At 38.1% G+C, this 23,550-nt stretch overlaps 1 protein-coding gene across 2 annotated transcripts in view; it reads right to left on the reverse strand.

The window, feature by feature from the left end:
* znf609b (zinc finger protein 609b) overlaps positions 1 to 23,550 on the reverse strand; it is a 57,993-nt gene that overhangs the window by 5,010 nt on the left and 29,433 nt on the right. For both annotated transcript variants that reach the window (XM_051113881.1, XM_051113882.1), the window contains exons 3-6: positions 13,641 to 13,866; positions 4,203 to 4,290; positions 1,570 to 3,877; positions 1,072 to 1,396 (exon numbers count right to left, since the gene is read on the reverse strand). In XM_051113881.1, the coding sequence (XP_050969838.1) occupies positions 1,072 to 1,396; positions 1,570 to 3,877; positions 4,203 to 4,290; positions 13,641 to 13,866 (2,947 nt within the window). The remainder of the gene's footprint in view (positions 1 to 1,071; positions 1,397 to 1,569; positions 3,878 to 4,202; positions 4,291 to 13,640; positions 13,867 to 23,550) is intronic.

The following is a 23,550-nucleotide window of genomic DNA, read 5'->3' on the forward strand; positions in this document are numbered from 1 at the left end:
TCCCAATTGTGAGTTTACATCTTGCAATTCAGACTTTTCTCTGAATTGTGAGATATAAACTCACAACTGCTCGCAAATGCGAGTTTACATCTTGCAATTTTAACTTTTTCTCAGAATTGCGTGATATAAACACAATTTTGAGAAACAAAGTCAGGCTTGCAATTCTGACATTTTTTTTCCTTCAAATGTGAGTTTGTATCTTGCAATTCTGACTTTTCTTCTCGTAATTTTGAGTTTTGAATTTTGACTTTTCTCAGAATTGCGAGATATAAACAACTGACTTTTTTCTCGCAAAAGCGAATTAGTATCTCGCAATTCTGACCTTTTTTTCCTGCAAGTGCAAGTTTACATCTTGCAATTCTGACTTTTCTCAGAATTGTGAGATATAAACTCACAATTGCGATAAATAAAGTTGCAATTTTGACTTTTTCCTTGCAAATGCGAGTTTGTATCTCGCAATTCAACCTTTTTTCTTGCTAGTGTGAATTTGCATCTTGCAATTCTGACCTTTCTCAGAATGTGAGATATAAACTCACAATTGTGAAAAATAAAGTCAGACTTGCAATTGTGACTTTTTTCCACATAGATACAAGTTTGTATCTCGCTATTCTGACTTTTTTTTACTCGTAATTGCGAGTTTACATGTTGCAATTCTGGCTTTTCTTAGAATTGTGAGATACTGTATAAACTCGTAATTGCGAGTTATAAAGTCCAGTTTTGAAGTCCTATTTTAAAGTCCTATTTTTAATTTGAGAAAAAAGTCAGAATTGCGAGATGCAAACTCACAGTTGCAAGAAAAAAAAAGTCAGAATTGTGAGATAAAAGGTTGCAATTACCTTTTTTTAATTTTTATTCAGTGGTGGAAATGTGCTTCTGTAGAAGACCTGTGTATTCAAAAAAAATCCTTGGCACCTTTCTGTACTTGCATAGAATATGCTGTTGGCCAAACCGTGCAAATCAATCGTTACACAATAAATTTTAGTAGTGAATAGGCACTGTTGTTTTTTTTTAGAATAACATACTAGTAGCATAATATGAATATCACCATTCAGATGTTATTATTTGTTTTACCTGGGTAATTCTGCATCATGACGGAGGACATGCCTCTGTATCCAGGATGGCTGGGATCGTAGCTTTGCCCAAAAGGATATCCATGCATGTAATGCAGGTAGGGTTGGTGCTGTGCTAAAGGGGAGCTGAAAGGTATGTGAGTGTTGGGCCGGGAATCTTTCCCTCCGCTTCGCTGGTCCTCAGCGCTGGGAGGACATGAACCATCAATTCCATCTTTACTATCTTCTTTGGAGCTGCTGTCTTTCGGCCTAGGCCTCTCATCTTTGCCTTTTCTGTCCCGCTCCCGATCTCGGTCCTCATCCGGCGGCCTCTGACTGTCAGGGTACTGGAAACAGAAAACAGAAAGAAGTTAAGAGTTTGTGTCTGTTTCAGAGTTCCTAATAACTATATGACGAGAAGGTTAGTAAAAGATGATACAATTTTCATTTGTGGATAAATTATCCCTCTAGCCTGCAAACTTTGCAGTCGTTTAGTTCAAGAATCACATGTTGGCCTCACCTGTCTGTACCACATGGCTTGCTCCATACCCAGCCTGGCAGACTCCACACTTGCCTTTGAGTCATCCTTTCCATGATGGCCAGCTTCACTGAGCTTCATTTTAAGCCCCTCAGCCTGCTGTGGCTGCAGCTTGGCCTCCTCCCCTTTAGGGATGATGACTGACTTGGCAGGTTCGGAGGAAGTGTCTCTCTGCTTGCCAGGGGCCTGTGGCTTTCCCAGGTCTGAAAGGCTGGGGGCTTTTGTTAGGCCTGGAGGAACAGGGCCCTTCTGTTTCCAGTCCTCCTTCAGAGAGGCCTCCCTGTCCTTTACACCTGAATCAGGCTTTTTCTCAGCAGACCTGTGCTGCTCAGACATGAGTCTTTGCCGTTCCTCATACTGCTGCCTGTAGGTTGGATTAGTGTTCATGAGGTGGTTGTGATAAACCTGATCTGGGTATCCGTACGGGGGGACGTAGTATTGGTTGTAGTAGAGTGGCTGCATGTACATATTAGAGCGCTGCTGAATGACAGAGGCTTGCTGCTGGTGCGGCTGACTTGAAGCGACCTCAGCTTTGCGCTCATCCTGCACGTCCACCTTGGTCTTCTCCTCTGGCGATTCTTGCTCATCTTCCTTCTTCAGTTTCACAGCTTGCCCGTCCGGCAGAGGCCCACCAGCAGTGGCACCACCGGGGCTAGAGTGGGTGTAACTGGGAGAGTAGTAGTTGTCATAGTTAGCATAATACGCAGATTCCTTAGAGGATGCCTGAGAGGGAAATAGTGCCTTCTTCGCACCGTCCCTGCCTGACTGATCTTCCGTTTTACCTTTGACCCCTTCCATTTTGCCTTCGCCATCCTCTCCGGCATCAGATATGTCAGAGTACGCAGGACTGTTTGTCTTTACCGAGGAGCTATCAGCACCATTCTGGGTGACGGCATGAAGGGGAGTGAGAGGCTGTCCGCTGCTATCGACACGACTGGCCACTCCAATGGATGGACTGGGAGCATTATCCGTGAAGCTGTATATCTTGTCCGCCTCTGCCTTCATGCTAGCAAGGCGGCTTTGATGAGGGTCTGTGGAGCCATTGAGATGACCCTCACTCCTGCTTCCTGGGTCAGAGGACTCAGAGTAAGGGCTTTTCCCCTCTTCAGTTTTCCCGCTCTTTCCTGGGAGTTTGGGACTGTCTGCATCCTTGCCCAAATCTTTCTTTTTCTTGTCCTTTTTCTTTTTGTCCTTAGAGCTGCTCAAGGCTGGATTAATTGGCGACGAGTCCCCAGTTACACCCAATTTGGACTGAATGCCTTTTAGCTGGGGACTCTTGGGGATGCCTTGCAACATGTTGGCCATCCCTGGAGGATGGTTGGGGCTCCCACCACTAAATGACGTTGGCTGCAAAGAGTACATCTGCTGAGAAGGGAGGGATGGAGGCATGGGTCTGGAAGACTTCATATTCTTCTGGGACAGCTTGTCAGACTTGACATTGCTGCTTGGCTTTTTGGACTTCCTGTCCTCCATGCCATCATTGCTAGCCTCATCAGCAGTGACGCAAGGCCCGTCCTCACAACCCTCCATAGGTGTGCCACAAACGTCTGCTTCACCATCCCCATTCTTTTTCTTTGACTTGGAGCCAAACTTTCCAGGAGAAGGAGATGGACTCTGAGCATCAAAGCCTCTTCCTTTAGGTGTGACAGAGCGTGCTGGGGAGAGAGAGCCTTTCTGTGTAATCGAAGCTCCGTTGCAATTTCCTGGCTCTGGGTGGAGAGAGGACTCTTCCCCATATTCGCTGTCCCCATCCATGTCCAACTTAATATCGTCATCGTTATGAGCACGAGCCTGATGGTACTTCAGGCCATTGATGTGCTTGTACTTCTTGTTGCAATTGGGATGCGGGCAGTCAATCAGTACAGGTGAGGGACAGGTTCGGTCTAACGGAGGAGGAAGGGACTCAGTTTTGATGATGGGAATTGGGAGTGCAGAGGAGGTCATTCCACCGTTTGAATTTGTACGCATACGCTTGTTGCCTTTAGAATCCTCAGAACTAGAGTTGGGCTCCATGTCTGATGCAGGCTTGTTCTTACGCTTACTGGCTGAGGAGGGACTGGCTTTTATGTCCTCTGTGTTGCTATTGGGTGGAGTCCTGCGCTCAGAGGAGTTTTGGCTTCCGCGCCGACCCTTGCTGTTGGAACTTGCTCTGGTCTTGCTGTTGTTGCTGCCCTTATTATCAGATGAGTTGCTGTTCTCATTGACTGGGGTGTTACTATTGGGTCGCATTCTTTTACCACGGCCTCGTCCGTTTCTCATTTCAAGGTCACTTGTGGGTGACTCGCAGAACCTTAAAGAAAAATAACGATTATTTACAAGATCTTCACAATTACCTTAATAGTAATGATTTGACACATTTAGATCGACTTAACACCTTAGCACATAAACTAATACTATTTAGATTCTTGCATCCAGCCAGAGATGGGATTCTATTCTTATCACCTGATAGGCTTGGTGATGTGTATGTTTTAAATAGTGTGCCTAATCCCAAAGGGTTACGATGTGATACACCTGGCTTACTACTAGTCTATAGGGAACTGATGTGATAGAAAGGGAAGGAAGCTGACAAGCAGAGACTGGTATGTTAGGGAGGAATATTAAAACATTTCCTGTACCTTGGAGGAGCCCAGTCATGACGGGTACAATCCAAAAGTGTTCCGACATAAGTTTTGTTCCGCCAAGTAACATTGACCACCAGCATACCTGTAAAACATAAGAGGGCACTTAATATAATCCAAGAATATCTCTGTTATCTATAGTCCAATTTAATGTTTGCAAACAGTGATGTTTTTTTTTGTGGGCGAAGGCTATCTGGTGACAGCCTATCAGAAAATGACAGTTTTCCTGTAGCAGTCTATGAAAGCCATGCAATAAAAGAATAAAAAAGGGAAACTGGAGTTTACATGTCAAGATTCTGACTTTATTCTCACAATTCCGAGAATATATCTCACAACTCTGATAAGAAAAATCAACTTGTCATTCTCTCTTTTTCCCTCAGCTCAGAATCATGAATTTATATCTCACACTTCTGGCTTTTGTCCCTCAGAATTCGGTATTGTTGAGTTAAATTGAGTTATAAAGTCTGAAATACGAGATATAAACTTGCATTTGCGAGAAAAAGGTCAGAATTGTGAGCTAAAATAGGTAAATGTACAATGTGATAGGTTTAAGTAGTATTTCATGCTATAACTGTAGGGCAAATATAATAACCATCTATTAGTCTGTGGGTTTAGCTTCGAATGTCGTGCTTGACAACAGTATTCTATAAAAATGATTTGCATTCCGATTCTGAATTCCAAAGGCACAACAATAATTTTTTTTCTCTTATTCCATGGATTTTACTCATTTCACTCCACTTGTTACCAGTGCTTTTCTGCCAACACAATGGACACGCAGCTGCAAGTGACATAACTGTGACGTCTACTTCAAATTGGTCAATACTGTGACACAGTAATACTATAGAGTTATAATGTCAGGTATTCATCTGGTTGCTTCTCTACCTCACAACCAATATTTTACACACAGTCCTTGCAGAAGCCATTTAAATAGTGCAAATGGAGGTTTTCTAAGGCTGGCACTCTCAAAGCAGCCCTGCTATTTATACTGTGTACTTCTTGATTACACCAGCTAAAAGCTGTAAGGAGCCAAGTGTGTAGTTTCTGGGAGGAAAATTGTTTGATGGTGTCCTCCATCTGACTTTGCAGTACTGTGAGCCGCCTCTGCAAATGGTTTAGCAATTGTATAAAAACAGCTGAAGCAAATGAAAATGCTCATGTCTGGCAGTGATTCAGAGGTTTTGCTACAGAAAGGTAAGTGCTGGATATTTCTGTGATTTCTGCACTGCCGTAATAGCAGGCAAAATCAATAATACACTACAATTATACGCCCTTAATAGGTCATGAGAAGCAGAATGTTGATACGGCTTCAGTCAGGCTAATAAATTTAAGATAGGCCTCTATCATGTTAGGTTTTGTAAGTACGCTGAAACGTCATTTTTTTCATTGCTTTTTAGTCAATATTATTTATTTAATGAATAAAAACAAATCTTGTTTTCCACCAAATCCCATAGTGTGGGAATCCAAATGTAAGAGCTGAATTCAAAAACGTTCCTTTGAAAAATGTCAGTGGAGGTCAGTCGAAGAGCACATTAGCGGGGCCCCTTCCTATTTCACTTGCAGTCATTAGCGGCTCTCCGGCCACCTGTCTGAACCCAGGCTAAATGAGGCTAAATGGCCGGCATTTCACCTCTGTTGCCCTTCAGTAGCTAAAGTGGAACAAACAGAAGCTTGGCATGTGTGCTGCTGCACTCTTCCACTCCATTAAAAACAGCTTTATTGGAGTTTAAAGGCTATACCAGGTCTGGACAGGCAAGGAGACCAGCTTAACCCAGCTAAGACCAGCAAAGATATAACAATTGCAAATATAACATATGGTTCATAATGAAAATATGATGGTTCATGGCTTATGTTATGTAACTAAAGCCAAGTGATATTTTAAAAACAAGGGAGTTGCCATCCACAAACATTCTATTTCAAAAGGAAATACATCAGCACTTGTCCAGAGATTTCATGGGTTCTTTAAAAGAACAATAGTCTGATTTAATAGAGTTTACAGCGAAAAAGCCAAGTATGCAAATTTATACAGAAATTGTAATGACTAAATCAAGTATGTTTTACTTAAACCAACAGGCAATTCCGGCAATAAAATAACACATTGATCCATTAGCTTGTCGAGGTGGCCCTGGAAAGAGGGTTGAACCAGGATACTGGCATATGAGCCTTGCTGTTTGGCACGATTGTGTTTGCTGGCACTGAGCCCTTTATAGTCTGTGGGTGAGGGCTTTCTGGGCTCTACTTCAAGAGCAATAAACTTTCAGAAGATTTAGGGCTGACATTTGGAGGCATCAGCATGCACGGCTTGTGAGTGTGGATGCCACACCAACACGACCCTGGTCTGCTTCCAGCGTCCTGCAGAGGGGATTTGTGTCAGAGTGATGCCTAGAAATATTGCTCCAATCTGCCTCTGACTGTTTCATCATGAACTGAGAGCTGTCTGCCCTTAACCTCCTGCCATTCTGGGATTCACGCACTGGGCTGAAACATGAGCAAGTCAATATGTCCGTCCACAAATAAAAGGTTGCAGTACACTAGATGAGATTTCCACACTGGGCTTCGGCTGAAATAAAACACGCCACTGTTGATTTGAGGAAGTCAGGAGAGGACACTGCGACTCAGCAACAACTTGATCTGCAATAAGTCATGGAAGATGGATGCTCTGTTCTGAAGCTCAGCAAGCTTCCTAGGCAACATTTGTTGTTTTACTAGGTGCGCTCCTGACACAAATGCCACTCTAAATTATGCTCCTCTACAAGAAGCCTTGTTTTTGGCCAAAATCTAAGGTAGCACTGCGTGCATCCTTATTGGATGCGACAAATCATGCAATGCAATGAATATCTGTATCCAAAATGAAGGATTGAGTCGAGGGAATAATGCATACTATAAAGAGGAGGAGATGGATCACTTATAAAACAATAAACAGGAGACAACAATGCTCAATAAAGAAGCTAAAGAAATGGAAGTACTGCCAATTACTTTTGATAGTTTATTTTAATCGACAACTTGCCAACTTGAAAACCAACCTAAATATTTGATATGAGCTAAAGACGACAAATCTACGATCCCACTGTTGTCCGATTTTATTACTGATTTAAAATGCTATAGAAATATAATCTTGCCATCTTCAACTCAATAAATTAGAGCTTTAGAAAATAGAAAATGGGTTTTGAACAAAGCTGGATAATATGGAAAATTCCACTTCTCATGATTCCATTTCTTCCCTGCAGAAAAAAAAAAAATGTCTGAACTGTCTTACAGGCAACACACTACTATTAGTGATAGAAAAATAAAATAAATGCAAGGCAACAGGCCAGCTGCACTACATATTTTAGGTGACTCATTTCTAACCGCTTTAAATCTTACAGCGGGCTTCTAACAAGCTAATGAGTTAAATTATGTGTGCTAAATAAGGACGATCCAAAATAAGAAATTGACTGACAGCCACTGTAATGATTCCAAACAAGTTAACTGGGTGCTCAATCCAGGTCTTAAGGTGCATTCGAGTCATGGCAGAAGATTGCATTTACATCTTGAATGTACATGAACGTCACCAATTTGCAATTATGAATAGAAAACTCTGACATTTAAACTAAGAGTTTTCAAGTAATAGTTGTATCAGTGAGAATACATATAGGATGCAATGGATATGCATCACCTGTAAGAATGGTAAATTTGTTAGAAAGAATAAAAATATAATTTCCAAAAAAAAAAAAAAAAAAAAAATATATATATATATATATATATATATATAGTATTGTACAACTATGTTAGAATATACACTACCAGTCAAAAGTTTTTGAACAGTAAGAATTTAAATGTTTTTTTTTCCACCAAGCTTGAAATTATTTGATCCAAAATACAACAAAAAGCAGTAATATTGTGAAATATTTTTACTATTTAAAATAACTGTTTTCTATTGGAATATTTTTTTGAAATGTAATTTATTCATGTGATCAAAGCTAACATTTCAGCATCATTACTCCAGTATTAAGTGTCACATGATCCTTCAGAAATCAATCTAATATGCTGATTTGCTGTTCAAGAAACATTTTTTATTATTTTTATATCAACATTTAAAACAGATTTTTTTTTTCTGGATTCTTTGGTTAATAGAAAGATCTTAAGATCAGCATTTATCTTAAATAAAAAGCTTTTGTAACATTATATACTACACTATTCAAAAGCTTGGAGTCAGTATATTTTTTTGGGAAAGAAATTCTAGAACTGAATACATTTACTTAGCAAGGATGACTTAAGACATTTATAATGTTACAAAAAAATTCTATTTAATAAATGCTGTTCTTCTGAACTTTCTATTCATCAAAGAAACCTAAAAAAAAAAAAAAATTCTATTCAGATGTTTCAACAACAACAACAACAACAATAATAATAATAATAATATAATTTGTAATAATAATTTAATAATAACAATAAAAATTTGAGCAGCAAATCAGAATATTATGATAATTTCTGAAGGATCATGTGACTGGAGTAATGATGCTAAATATTCAGCTTTAAAATTCACAGGAATAAATTACATTTTAAAATATTTTCAAATAGAAAACAGTTAAGTTATTTTAAATAGTAAAAACATTTCAAAATTTTACTGTTTCTGCTGTACTTTGGATCAAGAGACTTCTTTAAAAAAAAAAAAAAAAAAAAAAACATTAAAATTCTTACTGTTCAAAAACTTTGGCAAAGTATAACAACTTAATTGTAAGTACCTTCATAATGTGAATAACAACAAAGCAAAAACAAGCCTGTGCATTCTTTATTCATCATTTTATAGTTAAAAAATCTTTAATGTTATTCAAAAAAGGTTCATAGTCATCTTGCTCAGATGTAAGTTATCAGAACGCACCTGATGTCATAATTACAACTTTCCAATTTGGAGAACTTGAACGCGCCAATACAGATATACCAACTTCCAAACGTGTCTTTAACACACCAGTATGTAACTTTTAACGAACCCCATAAACCTTTATCATCTGGTGCGTTTGATTAGTGTTGGATCTCAACTCCGCGGTGAGGCAATTCACGTTTGCTATAAAGATTCAGAACCAAAATAAACATAACACATTGGCAGTGTTAAGACTTAGGAAGTCATCCTTATGAGAAGTGTGGGTGGACTGTCTGCAACGTCTTTAAGAGAGTGCAGCACAGCGGAAAGACATCTCAAAGTGTTTGAGAGATGTGTTCCCTGCCACGGGATCTTGCTGCTCTACTTTCCACCCACACAAAGTGTCACCATGATACAGATCTGTCCAACACCCCGATGAGGAAAAAAATAACACATCAAAAGGAGAGATGCACACCAGTGGAACCCTCCCAAAGAGAGCAAGAGAGGGTGCGGATAACACCTGCACACCAATGACTCCCTCTCTAAAGCCAAAGAGCACATGATTGGAGCCTTGTGTCTGGGAGCCGTCCTGCAAAAAGATTGGGCTGATGTTGTGGAAGCGTGGCACTGGTTGGGCAAGGCTGTGAAAGGCCACACAAACTGTCTTGTTTTTCTCTTCCTCTTGACCCTTCAACTACGTTCGCTCTCCATGTCAGAGACACACACACACAACAGTGGCCACAGAGGAGCACGGTGAATCAGACACACTGTGCCCATGGCAAGAGGAATAGAAAACACTTAGACAGCCAATGCGCTCTGAATGTTGATGAGGCAGCCCTTTATATGGCGGCACTGGGAGGATGGCAGCAGGCAGAGTGTGGGCGGCACATACTCCATTGCCTACCCATAGCCTAGATATGCTCTCATTTAGGGATTTGAGGGAGATTTTTCCCTTTTCATGCTCGACAATCAAGACTGAGGATATGGAGAGCAGAACACACTGACGTTTCTGCAGTGGGCTATGATTAGATGGGATAAAAAAAATAATTAAACCTACAGAATCTGGACAAATCCGGTTTGAATAAATCAATTTGCAAGCATAAGGTGCTATATACTGCTTTGACTAAGATTTGTTAACAGAACAAGGGGCTGAAATCATTAGGAAGCAGGTGTTTTCATCTAATATATATATATATATATATATATATATATATTACTCTTGAAATCTAATAGAAAAGGCAAGCTTTATAAGCTTATTTATTTAAACATAATAATTATTTTTTATATTTTTCAATTAAATATTGAACTTAATTACAAAATTCATTATCAACTTAATTAAAAATTAATTAGATCTAGACCTATGCTTTTCCACATCCTTAAAATTTCATTTTCAGCTCTCGTATATACAGTTGACGTCAAACGTTTACATACACCTTGCAGAATCTGCAAAATGTTAATTATTTTACCAAAATAAGAGGGATCATACAAAATGCATGTTATTATGTTTATGTAGTACTGACCGGAATAATATATTTCACATAAAAGACCTTTACATATAGTCCACAATAGAAAATAATAGTTGAATTTATAAAAATGACCCCATTCAAAGTTTACATACACTTGATTCTTAATACTGTGTTGCTGCCTGAATTTTTTCCTTTTTTGTTCCTTGTTTATCCTGAAGTTATGATGTTTGATGTTTGAACTCCTTCCAACAATGGCTGTATGATTTTGAGATCCATCTTTTTACACTAAGGACAACTGAGGGACTCATGCATCGATTACGGAAGGTTAAAACGCTCACTGGTCCTCCAGAAGGGAACACAATGCATTAAAGGAGAAGTCCACTTCCAAAACAACAATTTACAAATAATTTACTCACCCTCTTGTCATCCAAGATGTTCATGTCTTTCTGTCTTCAGTCGTAAAGAAATTATGGTTTTTGAGGAAAACGTTTCAGGATTTTTCTTCATATAATGGACTTCAATTGTGCCCCTGATTTTGAACTTCCAAAATGTAGTTTAAATGCAGCTTCAAATGGCTCTAAACCAATCCAGCCGAGGAATAAGGGTGTTATCTAGCAAAACAGTCTTTTTTTTTTTATTATTTATTTATTTTTATTTTTTTTCCGAAAATACAAATTTGTATACTTTTTAAAACACAAAAGCTCACGTAGCACAGGCTCTCAGATGCACGTCCACGGGTCGTTCTTGAATGAATCTTTAATGTGACTTGTGTAGAACGAGTCATCTCGGGGAGTGATTCATTCATGCATGCGCAAAATCCTATTAGGTTCTGTGCTGGAATTGGTTCACCTATTTCGGGTCTTCTGGTTTTTTGAGTCGTTCCTTCATCTTATGGGGCTGTCACGAGATGCTGATTTTGCTAAAATTAACAAAATGACTCGAAAAAGGCTTCGTTCTTTTTGCTGAACGAGACTCAAAGGTCCGAGTTGGTAAAATGATCCGAACTTCCCATCACTACTACGAATCACATCTAAGTTCATCATCTGTGTACTCCAGCTAAAAAAGGTAGAGTATGGCGAAAGACTCAATCTTATTTTCTCCTACAACTTCAGAATCGTCCGACACGTGCCTTTTTGTTTGTAAACAGCGTTTAAGAACCAGGGGGTGAAAACTTTTTGAATTTGAAAATCATGGTAAATTTAACTCATTTTGTCTTCTGGGAAACATGAAAGTATCTTCTCTAGCTTCTGATGGGCAGTCTTAAATTGACAAAATATGATATTTAGGCAAAATAACAAAAATGTACTTCATTCTGTTCAAAAGTTTTCACCCCCTGCCCTTAATGCAACACAGTATTAAGAATCAAGCGTATGAAAACTTTTGAACAGGGTCATTTTTATTTATTCAACTCTTGTAGACTACATGTAAATGTCTTATATGTGAAATATCTTAATCAGGTCAGTAATAAAAAAATAACAGGAATTTCAAATGATCCCTCTTACTTTGGTAAAATAATTAACATTTTGCAACTGTATTTAAAATATAATTAGGGAATAAAATCACTTTTTTATTTTTTTTTTTTACTAAGATGTTATTGTTCCTCATACCTACTGGTTGAACATGCAAGCTATTTTGGCACTTGTAAGCTCAAAAATCATAGTAATCTATTGTAAAGCCCACATATGTCACATTATTGTAATGGGTGATGTTAAAAGTAGCCCAGATCTAGAACTGTGCCATCGTAGTGCTGCACATCATTAACCATTTACAACTCGAATACCCATATCCAGTCATGGGGCCTGATATATTTCGTTGTGTTAAATGCATCTGAAATATAAGGATGGTGACTTTACGTCATTTGAGTGCTTCAGTCCATTAATGAGAGTGGCATATTTTATTCTGGAAAAAGCCATACAAACATGCCAATTTGATGCTTTGTATTGTATAAAATGCTATAGAAATAAAGCTGACTTGAATGACTGAAAACTTGTATAAATATAAATATTTGTAGTGGATATGAACACTTTTCTTTCTGCAGCATGTTATTTTAATGTTTTAACAATAGTGAAGATTGTTTGGCACATGATAATTTGAATAAATAGAACATATTTTCATTTAAATAATGATCAGTGATGTGCACTTGACTCTTGACTAAACAGACGGCTTAGCAAAATAGACAGACTCCTCAACAAGGTGGTAAACCAATCATGTTCAAAACACATTCGAAATGGTTTTTGTTTCCCCAGGACTTCAAACTAGACCATTTTTGTTAATCTTTGTAACTGTTGTTCTGAAATGCCAGCGAAACTTGCTGCCAACTTACTGTCGTTTATCAGAAACACTTGCTGGAGGCTGACAAACAGAAAACTTTAAACACCTACTTATGTGAATAGTATTTGGATTCACTAATCAACAATCAGTTTCTGCTAGTTTTAATCGGTTCCTTCACTGCTTTTTTTTTTTTAGTTAACTGCAAAACTGTTATGTATTATAAACTAATGAACAATTAAACTCTGCACAGAAAATAGGGTGTGTACGGTTCTATGAATCTTTGACCTAATTAAGTTAATAATTCTATCATGTTTTAATTTCCTTTTTATCTCCTCAAACATTGTGCCAACAAAGTTACTCGCTTATATGCATACAAAATATGATTAGCTTGTTTTCATCATTCCACTTGGAAACAGTGGTTCTGTGTTGATACAGTAAGCTCTGAGGAACAGCTAATCACTCTGACAAGTTAGTAACCAGAATTTTGGACAATCTTTTTGGCGTGAACTAGATACCCATAAGCAGAAGTACAGTATTTCGAGTTATGTCTTTAAACTTCCTAATGGACACAAACTCAGATCTGAAAATCTATACAAATTTTCACGTTTTCTTCACAACCAATCATGGCTACTATGTATGTATGTACGCATTTATTGTCTCTGTTGATTAAATTGCGGTTTAATCAACACAAACCAGCTTGGCCGCTTTACACGTCAATCAAACTGCTGCTTCCCCTAAACCGCGGTGGACGTTGGCCAGAATAAACTACAGCGAGGGCCAGACTTTTTCACAGCTTCTATCAAAAGCCTGGCTATTGAACGTTTGTAACCTCAGCTCATTAACCTCAGTATGTTTTCTTACCATCCTCAGTTTCTTGCCACACAATGCCCTCCAGGTTGACGCTGGTGCCCGGCTCACAGGGTCCCAGGCACTCCGGCTCAGTGGACAGGGCCACATCTGATGTGTTGACAGCCACCGAGCGAGTTCGCACCATAAGCTGCTCGCAAGGTGAGGCGATGTCACTGTTTCCCATAGAGGCGAGGAGGTGAAGCGGTGGAGGGGCCGGAGTGGAGACCGGAGACTCCATCTGGAAAAAAAAACAGCAAGAGAGAGACAAAACAAGAGAGATAAGCGCTGGTGGATCTCAGACAGGAAATAAATGACACCTGGAGAATATCTGCACATGCCCTTAAGGTGGACTCGATTTTATGAAGGCTGTTACAGAGAGGACCTGACCTGCACCCTGCTGGACGCTGGAGCTCATTAAGCGCCAGGGATGCTTTGAGCTACTTAAGCCTCACTCCATGGAAACAGGGCCCACACAGCATGCTCACTGACACCACATCATCTCACCATGTGAACGCGGGCTTGTTTATTCAATTAAGGGCCTGTAGCTGTGTGGTTAGGCGCTCTAATTGACCCTACCTGCATTCAGGGGCCACAATGGACACCAGCCAGGTAAACAGACAGAAATAGACTGCTATGAATATAGCATGGTTCACATGGTGGCCATCATGGTATTTTCCTCTGAGTGATCTGTCTCCTACTTAAACTGTCTCTGAGGTCAAAGACTATTTTTACTTTGTTTGGGAAAACTCATTACTTTTGCATTCCTTTTTGCTGCCACTAATGTTGCTTCTAAAGGGAAAGGAAAAAGACTATCCAATATTTAAGCCTAAATATTATTAGAATAACTCATGATGACACCAGCACATGTAAACATTGACTCTTAATTGACCACCACTCATAACCAATGCATAGAATTGCGAACTTCAGTGCATAAAAACTAGGGATGTCACAATACTCAGTATAATATCGAACCGTTCAGTACAACATCCACGGTTCAATACGCGCTTGTGAATTGCGTTTTTTCAGTTTTGCGTTTAAATAATTTCCTTGTTTTATTTTTCTCAAAATTTGCTGTGTGTGCTTGTAATTTCACGTGCTGAGATGAGGAAACGCCTCCCCGTTTATAAAAAGCAACACTTGCAGAGCATCTTCCCTTCTAATGAAATGCAATGATAAGCTTTTCTAAACTTGTTGTCCAACAAAAGAGAACATTATAACTTATTTGTACTTCACAGCATGAGTCAAGTGTAACTATAACTTGTGATCTGATGTGGCTTCTTATCATAGAATGAGGCAGACGATATACTCTATACTGTATGTCGATTAGCAATGGCTTACAAATATACTTAATCATTATGAAAATACCCGAGATGGCTTGAAGAACACAGATAAACTATATATTATTGCATACGAGTGTTTATTGTCTTTACATTTCATCATTCAAAATGTTTAACGTTATAACTTGTTTTTATTCAGTTACAGCAATAGCGATGCCTTTATCCATATTAGAGATTTCCTGGCTGAAACGTCAGTGTTATCTCTTTGACGCATATGTGGATTTTCTGCACAAGGGCGCCCTCTGGCGTCCAGTATGAATGAAACCCATCCTATTTCGCATTAAAAAAAAAGAAAAATAATACCTTTCTCAAAAGAAATCAGACATATAATAATCCATGCTTTTTCCAGTGTACAGAGGTTTACAGGAGTATTTTGTTGTTAATTAGATGAAAAAAAAAAAACACTGATGCAGCAAGCTATTAGAATCGAACCGAAAACTGTGGTTAAAAACCGAGGTATGTATTGAACCGTGGACTAACAGAAATGAAAACACAGTAATAAATTTTGAAATGCAGTTTAATTAATCCCAAAATGCTGTATTACGTAATATATATTTCCTCCTAAATAAAAAGAACAAGGTGTTGCATTTCTATGCAATAATAATCAGGCAAAGAAAAAAAAAATAAGTACTATGTATTTATAACCAGGGTTCATCAACATCAGGGTATGTGTGCCACCACAGGCACGTGGAAGAGTAAACACTGGCGCACAAGCGAGGGGAATATTATATGATTGTAATTATATTTAGTTGTTTACTTTAGAATCGCTGAAGTCAGGGTCCAAAATTAACAGGAGCTAGGCAGCAAATGAGAGGCTTTTGTGAGTAAATCCAACATCACATGTGAATAACAAAATAAAAAAATTACATGATTCGAGTCAAAAGTATACAAACCGCCTACTAGAGAAAAGATCCGCCATCACGTGTTTTCCTCCAGGACTCCATGTGGAACACATGAAGTCACAAAATATGAAGAAGAACTTGCACAGTGTAGACCAAAAACTGATGCGAAAGTAAATGTTAATTTGGGAAATGCGGTCCCATTCACATTTACAATAGCAGTTTACAAAAAACTTGCATTAAGATGCATTAAATTGAGCAAAAGTGACAGTAAAGACTTTTTTTTAAACCTTCTATTCATCAAAAAAATCATGAAAGCCCAACAGTTTTCAACATTGGTAATAACAGATGAAATTAGCATGTAAGAATGATTTTAAAGAAAACAAAAATAATGACTTTAATCAACAGTCTTTGATGCGTGTTGTGGTATACTCATAAACGTATGTCAAAGACTGACACAGAAGAGAAGAAATTGTTGAATAAAGTCGCTATTTTTGTTGTCTTTGTTCACAAAAAGTATTCTTGTAGCTTCATAACATCACAGTTGAACCAGTGATGTCACATGGACTTTTAATGATGTCCTTACTAACTTTCTGGGCCTTGAACGTGTTAGTTGCATTACTGTTTATGCAGGGTCAGAAATATCTTAATTTGTGTTCCGAAGATGAACAAAGGTTCTGCAGGTTTGGAACGACATGAGGGTGAGTAATTAACGACAGAATTCTCATTTTTGGGTGAAATATCCCTTTCATGTATGATACAGAATATAGTTCTCAAAAATGGGGGATGATGGCACGTCCATTTTAAAAAGGTTCCCAACTCCCGATCTAAATGAAGGACCCTCATTGTGGGACCAGGATGAGGATCATGTGAAAAAGCATGTCAGAATCGTGCCTAATGACCTGTTATCACTTGTGATTGAGATGATAACAGGTTCAGAAGCTCCATGACTGTTTTTACCTCCTGCATGAAACATCACACCAGCGCGAGAAGCTCATGTCATCTCAACCGCCTGCTGATTTATGATTATGCGTGACTCGCCAGAGTGGTAGCTGGTGCGCTGACACAACAGACGAGCAAACATCCAGCTGTCAGCTCTCCCAGAAAGCACACAGACACGCGCAAACACACTACAGGCCGTTCAAATATACTTACAGCCCTAATATCCGCCATACCGCATTCATCAAGCGATTACCTCGCAGGATCTGGACGTGCTCTGCCGTACATCAGCGAGCACATTCAAGTCTTTTAATAGTGACCATTAATGAGGAGCACATCGGCACAGGCCGCTGATACTGACACATGAGCCCTTAGAATGTAAATGAAAAACGGCCAAGTGCTTTCGATGCCAAGTGCCACAAACGAGCTCTATTGCCAGCAGATCCCTGGCAGAAAACAACTGTCATATGTATACAGAGAAGGGTAGGAAAAAATGAGACCCTCAAATTAAATAAAAAATTCCAGTTCCTCATCCTAATCTTTTCCTGAGATGAGAATTCAATGTGATTTATAAATCCTGCCCAAACGTCAGTCATCTTTGTTAAGCACAGATGCTTTTAATACTCTTGCACAAAACACCAACATAGCCTAAAACAAGATAGAACTGAAAGAGACATGAAGAAAATACCCCGAAACTCTTAAAATGATGATAAAGAGCCTATTCTTTTGCATTCCCGGCCTTAGACGGCACGCCCACGGGCCACCCACAAATCCATTTGCTGAGCGTCTAAAGCATTTATGCTTATAAACCTGGAATGTGCTTTCTTGATCTTATAAGCTTTAATCTGATTGGTAGTTAATAGTACACCGTGTCTTTTATTAGTCCACTTGGAAAAAGCTTGACTTCTGAGGAAAAATTAACCACTGATTTTGCCAAAGTTTTCATGTAGGTAGGCATTAAATCTTTAAAGGATACTCAAGGCACTTTCAACAAGTACAAGTTGACCTGACATTGAGTATTCAAATAAATATCTATTTCCCCTAAAATAAAGGAAACTGTGGTTGGTAGCCTTATGTTTTGGTCAGACAGTGTCTTACTGTTCAAATGTGTGGCTGTTGACCAAGATAAGCAGCAATGATCTATGTCGAAGATTTGACTTCAAGATTTATCAAGATTTATTCTCTGAATTTGAGTTGCATGAACTTATATTTATAAGGATCAAATGACAGTAATTAAGTTTAACAAATTACATTGCAGAAATTCAGAAAGTATTTTACATAATATTCATACATAATACTTGAACTTATTTTATTTTTGGGAAAAAAAATCAGTAAGGGAACGTCTATTGATAAAGCAGGCAGACACATTGACCTGCAATTTCAAAATTTTCAAAACTATTGATTAATGGGACATATACTGACTACTACTGAATGATTAAAAGGCATACAATCATTCAATAAATCACAAAGCATTAAATGGCATTAATATAAAAAAAAATGAAAGCAAAAAATAATATTTAAAATTTCAACAAAAATAATATTATTTAATTATTTTTTATATTATTTTACATAAAGAATTTTTTTAATTAAAATAATATTTTTAAAAGTAAATTTTGGCATAACAATATGTTTGAAAGCATGAAATCCAAATAGGTTTTAAAATCTCAAACTGTATAGTTATAAAATTATAAAAGTGATTTAAGGACAGGCTTTCAGTAAGCATTAGATGACAACAAAAGGTCATCAGAATGTAAAACAACACAGAAATGAGCATCTATAAATAAATATCCAATATTGTTTCATTTAAATCCTTGTTTTTCTAGGAAAATATATGATCCTGGACCACAACAGCAGTCATAAGTAGCACGGGTATATTTGTAGCATTAGCCAAAAATACACTGCATGGGTCAAAATTTTACATTTTGTTTTTAAGGCCAAAAACCATTAGGATATTAAGTATAGATCATGATTCAAGAAGATATTTTGTAAATTTCCTACTGTAAATATATCAAAACTTAATTTTTGATTAGTAATATGCATTGCTAAGAACAGACAACATTGCAGACAACTTTAAAGGCGATTTTCCCAATATTTAGATTTTTTGCACCCTCAGATTCCAGATTTGCAACTAGTTGTGTCTCGGCCAAATATTGGCCTGTCCTAACAAACCATAAATCAATGGAATGCTTATTTATTCAAATCTCAATTTCAGAAAATTTACCCTTATGACTGGTTTTGTGGCCCAGGGTCACAAATCACATCAAATGAAGTACCATGTGAAATTGATGAATCAATAGCTCAGTCTTGCCATTTATCACTAACTCTAAAGGCATTTCAAGTTACCAAACTTAAGTTGAAACTGTAACTGATGTACTATCTTTTTCAGCAGGTTATCAGATCTCACAAAACGCTTACAATGCGAGCAACAGTCCACGCGGGCTACTTTCACATAACTGAGGACGAACTATGAGCCAGTTCCACAAGAGTGGAAGTACACTCAGGCCTGAAGAATGCAGAAGCAAGCAGAAGCCATGCATACTTAAGAGTTCAAAGCTCAACTCTATTTCACTCACAGAGAAAGCAATAACTTCACTAAGCCAGGAAAAAGGCGCAGCGGCCACAGGAGATGAGACGAATCTTCACAGCAGTTGCCAGATGAAACAGCTTAATCTTCAGCCGTCTGTGGAGATGCGCTAAACAAACAGGTCTAAAAAGAGAAGCGTCCTGAGGTCTCTCGTCGACATCTTTACAAACAATGAGATAAGATTATATCATCACCCTTCCAAGGAAGAGAAAACAGTGTTTCTGCATTCCTGTTTGCAGCTTTTGGCTTAATAACCAACGCTGCTTAAGATTCAAAAGCAGGGAACTGAAAATACATCGAAACCACAACAGCAGAGATTTATTCTTGCCTAATTAAAAAACAATAATCGCCCCTCCCATGTATCCAGTTCACTGGTGCTTAGCCTTCCGTTAGAGCCGCAAATATGGAAGTGATTTTTATAAATGATGAAGACGTTTTCCGCAGGCAGAGCTGCTACAGAAAGCCTGTGGAGCCTGTTCGCCTGTTGCTATAAGGACAGATTCTGCATTCCCAGAAGACATGCTTAGAAAAAAATAATAGGGGGAATAAAACAATTGCCTTTTACGACTCCAAACACAAAACTGCAAGAATCAATCTGAGAATGATAGCAGGGCCTGGGGGTGAAACGTTGAGATGGAATCGATGGAGCCTAATAAACAGGCAATCAGCACGCATGCATGATGGGCTCTGTAACGTCCTTGACCCATCAATCTCAACTGGAAAGCTATGCAGCTCAGACGGAATGTCTCAAGCTGTTTTCCCACCTGGTTTCATTACTTTGGTCCAAACTTGAGTTTGAAAAAGAATCAATAAGAAGAATAAAAGCTGCTTGAAGGCAAACAATTAGACATAGATAGGTAAATTATACATGATCAACTGTGGTTCATTTCTGCACGAAAGGTCAGACTACTTTCATTTCAACACGAATAGGATCTTAAGTGAGTGGTTTTCAAACCTTTTGATGCCAAGGACCCATAAAACAGGACAAACCTCCTTGCAAAAGGATAACCCTATTAAGATAATAAACCGGGCTATATATAGTAAGTATTATATTACAAAAAAGACAACAATTTCAGGGCTCTACACTGTGACCATTTCAGTCACGCTTGCGACTGAAAACTACTGTGCGTGTATACTACAGCTTCAAAGGTTTCTGTGTGTTTTTGCAGCATTGAGTAATGTATCACAGACATCTCACGAATCCTTTCATAAACGAAGCGTAGCCAGGGTATAAATAAGAGATTCATTGTGCATTGCAGGGAGCTTCGTTAATTAACGGAACTTTGATGAACTAAGATGAGTGACAGCTTTTAATGATCATTGAGGGAGTTTGTAAATGGGATATTAATACAGCATTTCAATAAACAAGAAGTTAATATTAAGTGACTTACACGTCTGACTAAAACAGTATTGCCTCATTTTGCTCCGTTTCGATGAAAATAGTTTGAAAAGTCACAGCTACACCGCTGCACATCTTCATGTAAACACAGTGTTGTTTCGTTTTAAACAAATCTAGTTAGTCAATAAATTTCCCATTAATAAAGTCACTTACTTTATTCCTGAATGAATCAGCCGTTCAAATGAATCAAATGAATGAATGAGTCAGTAATAAAATCAGTGACTTGCCACCACCTACTGGCAGTTTTTGTTTTATTTTAAAAGCATCTTTCCAGTTACTTAAATCATTTAATATTTCTATATTCAAATTTCTATATTAAAAAAATCTCTACATGAATTTATGAATTTACCTGCACTCATGCCACCTCTGAGCCTCATTAAACATCTGAAAATACACTTATAGCAACATTTGAGTTCTTCTGTGCCACCTCTGTTGTAAAAATTCATTTTGTTAATACTGATTTCAATTGATTGGTAACTTATTCTTATTCTACTCGTTGTTATTTTATTGCTTTAATTAGACATTTTAAAACCTTTATAATTATTATTATATTTTTAAATTTGACATAAAAGATGACATACTTTTAATAAAGTTATAAAAATGCCATTACAAGACATAAACCAAATTCCCCTGTAAATCACTTTAAGGAGACAAATATTACCTTAGGCTAATTTTTGATCAGATATTTTTGATTATTGATTTGAAATTTTGACTGTGCTCCTAAATTTGACAAGTGTTCCTAAAAATAAAAGTAAGCGTAGAGCCCTGAATTTTAGTTTATTGTTTCCAAAATAAATGATTGGCTTTGATATTGTTAGTACAACTAAAATAATTACAATTAAAGGGATAGTTCACTCAGAAATGAGAATTGTGTTATTAATTACTCACCCCTAACATTGCTCCAAACCCGTAAGACCTTACTTTATCTTTGGAACACAAATTTAAATATTTTTTGATGGAAATTGAGAGCTTTCTGACCCTGCAAAGACAGCAGTGCAACTAAAACATTTGAGGACCAGAAAAGAGAACGAGAATACTTTTTTTGTCACGGTACTCTTGTGAACGCGTGTCAAAGACTGATACAGAAGAGAACAAATTGTTGAATAAAGTCATTATTTTACTTTCTTTGCACACAAAAAGTATTCTTATAGTTTCATAAAATTAAGGCAGAACCTCTGATGTCACATGGACTATTTTAACAATATCCTTAACTACCTTTCTGGGCCTTGAACTTTTGCAAAAAGCTCTCAAATTTCATCAAAAATATCTTAGTTTGTGTTTTGAAGATAAACATAGGACTTACAAGTTTGGAACGACATGAAGGTGAGTAATTAATGACAGAATTTTCATTTTTGGGTCAACTATCCTTTTAATCTCCAGTCTTTACATACATTTTGTCATTTATTAATCTCAATTTAACATATTAACTTCAGTCCTAATAACTTGGGGGGGGGGATTGAAAATACACTTCCTATTATGTGTTTCTACAAAATCTGGTACCTAACTGTGCTCTCAAGTGGGTTTTCCGCAGCATGGCGACCAGTGCTTTCCAAAATTGGGTGAGCATCAAAGGTTCCCATCTCCACATTACGCTAAACAGCTTTCGCACAAACCAAAAACCAAACTCTGATGTCAAACAGACTCTAGTGTGAAAGTGCCCTGCAAAAAAACATGAAGCAGAGAGTCAGTTAAACCAAACCACGGCTGAATTCAACTGTTCTGCTCTGATAGCAGCTGGACTGGGGCTCTGAGGCAGTAATCTGTCAGCTTTACTTAACTGCTTCTGCGCTTTCCAAGATAACAGATGACCTACGCTGATCAACTGAGCTTAGGCTTATTTCAAGCACTAAAAACAGTATGTTGTCCATCAGCATATGTCCTTTTGGTTCTCCGAATTGGATGGCGAGATAAACGCTTTTAAACTTGAAGGCTGGTGGCTTAAAAACAGACATGGTTGACTAGTTCTGAGGAAGTAAAGGAAAAATCTTTCCTGGACAAGGTAAAATTGTTTTTTCATCTCCGTAAAGGATCAAACTTGCAAGCATGTAAAAAGGGAGTACAGATCTATCTATCTAAATGTCATGTGTGCATCTGATGAAAACAAAATGATGCCAGCATAAAACAAGCCAACTACTACCACAAACAGCCACAGTGAGCATTTACTTGCACTGCACCTTCTGCTGTGAAAATGTGGTTGGTTGGTAGACTGGCTTCTGCACAGCAGGTGTTTTGAACGCCATTCTTTCAACATGGCTCGGTCGTGTCTGCCCATCCCCCATCCTGCCTCATTTGGCCTCCTCCATGCAGCTGGTTAGCTTGGGCTCATGCCCAGTATTGTTTACGGGCCTGTGGGAGGCTGGAGGGGAAGAGGGAAGGCCCCTGAGCTGAGCGAGAGTGGCGACCTGCATTCCTCATAGCTGCTGCTGGAGAAAATGGATGCCTGAGAGAGGAACGCCAGCAGCAAAAAGGAAAGGCTTCACAGAAGCGCTGCAAATGATTCTGCACTGATGTGCAAAAACTGACCTTCGGAATTATCAATGCTTTTGTTATAAAAACAAGATAAAACATTACGGATAATGATTTTTTAGGATCATGACTCAAAGGGGTGTTCACACTAGCTATGTTTCCATCACCCTGTTTTTATGCCCGTTTTGAAGTATCGCATGAAAAACAAGTGATGAAAATGCTACATTTTGAGGGACAAAGTCACTTAATTTGCAAAAAAGCATTTCATTCGCTTGAGGTGGTATCTGATTCGTGCGTCAGAAGATTAATGCGAATAATGGGAATAATGCGAATTCGCCAAATAAATTCCTTAGTGTGC

Source organism: Labeo rohita, chromosome 7, assembly GCF_022985175.1.
Source record: "Labeo rohita strain BAU-BD-2019 chromosome 7, IGBB_LRoh.1.0, whole genome shotgun sequence".
In the NCBI taxonomy this organism is placed as follows: Eukaryota; Metazoa; Chordata; class Actinopteri; order Cypriniformes; family Cyprinidae; genus Labeo; species Labeo rohita.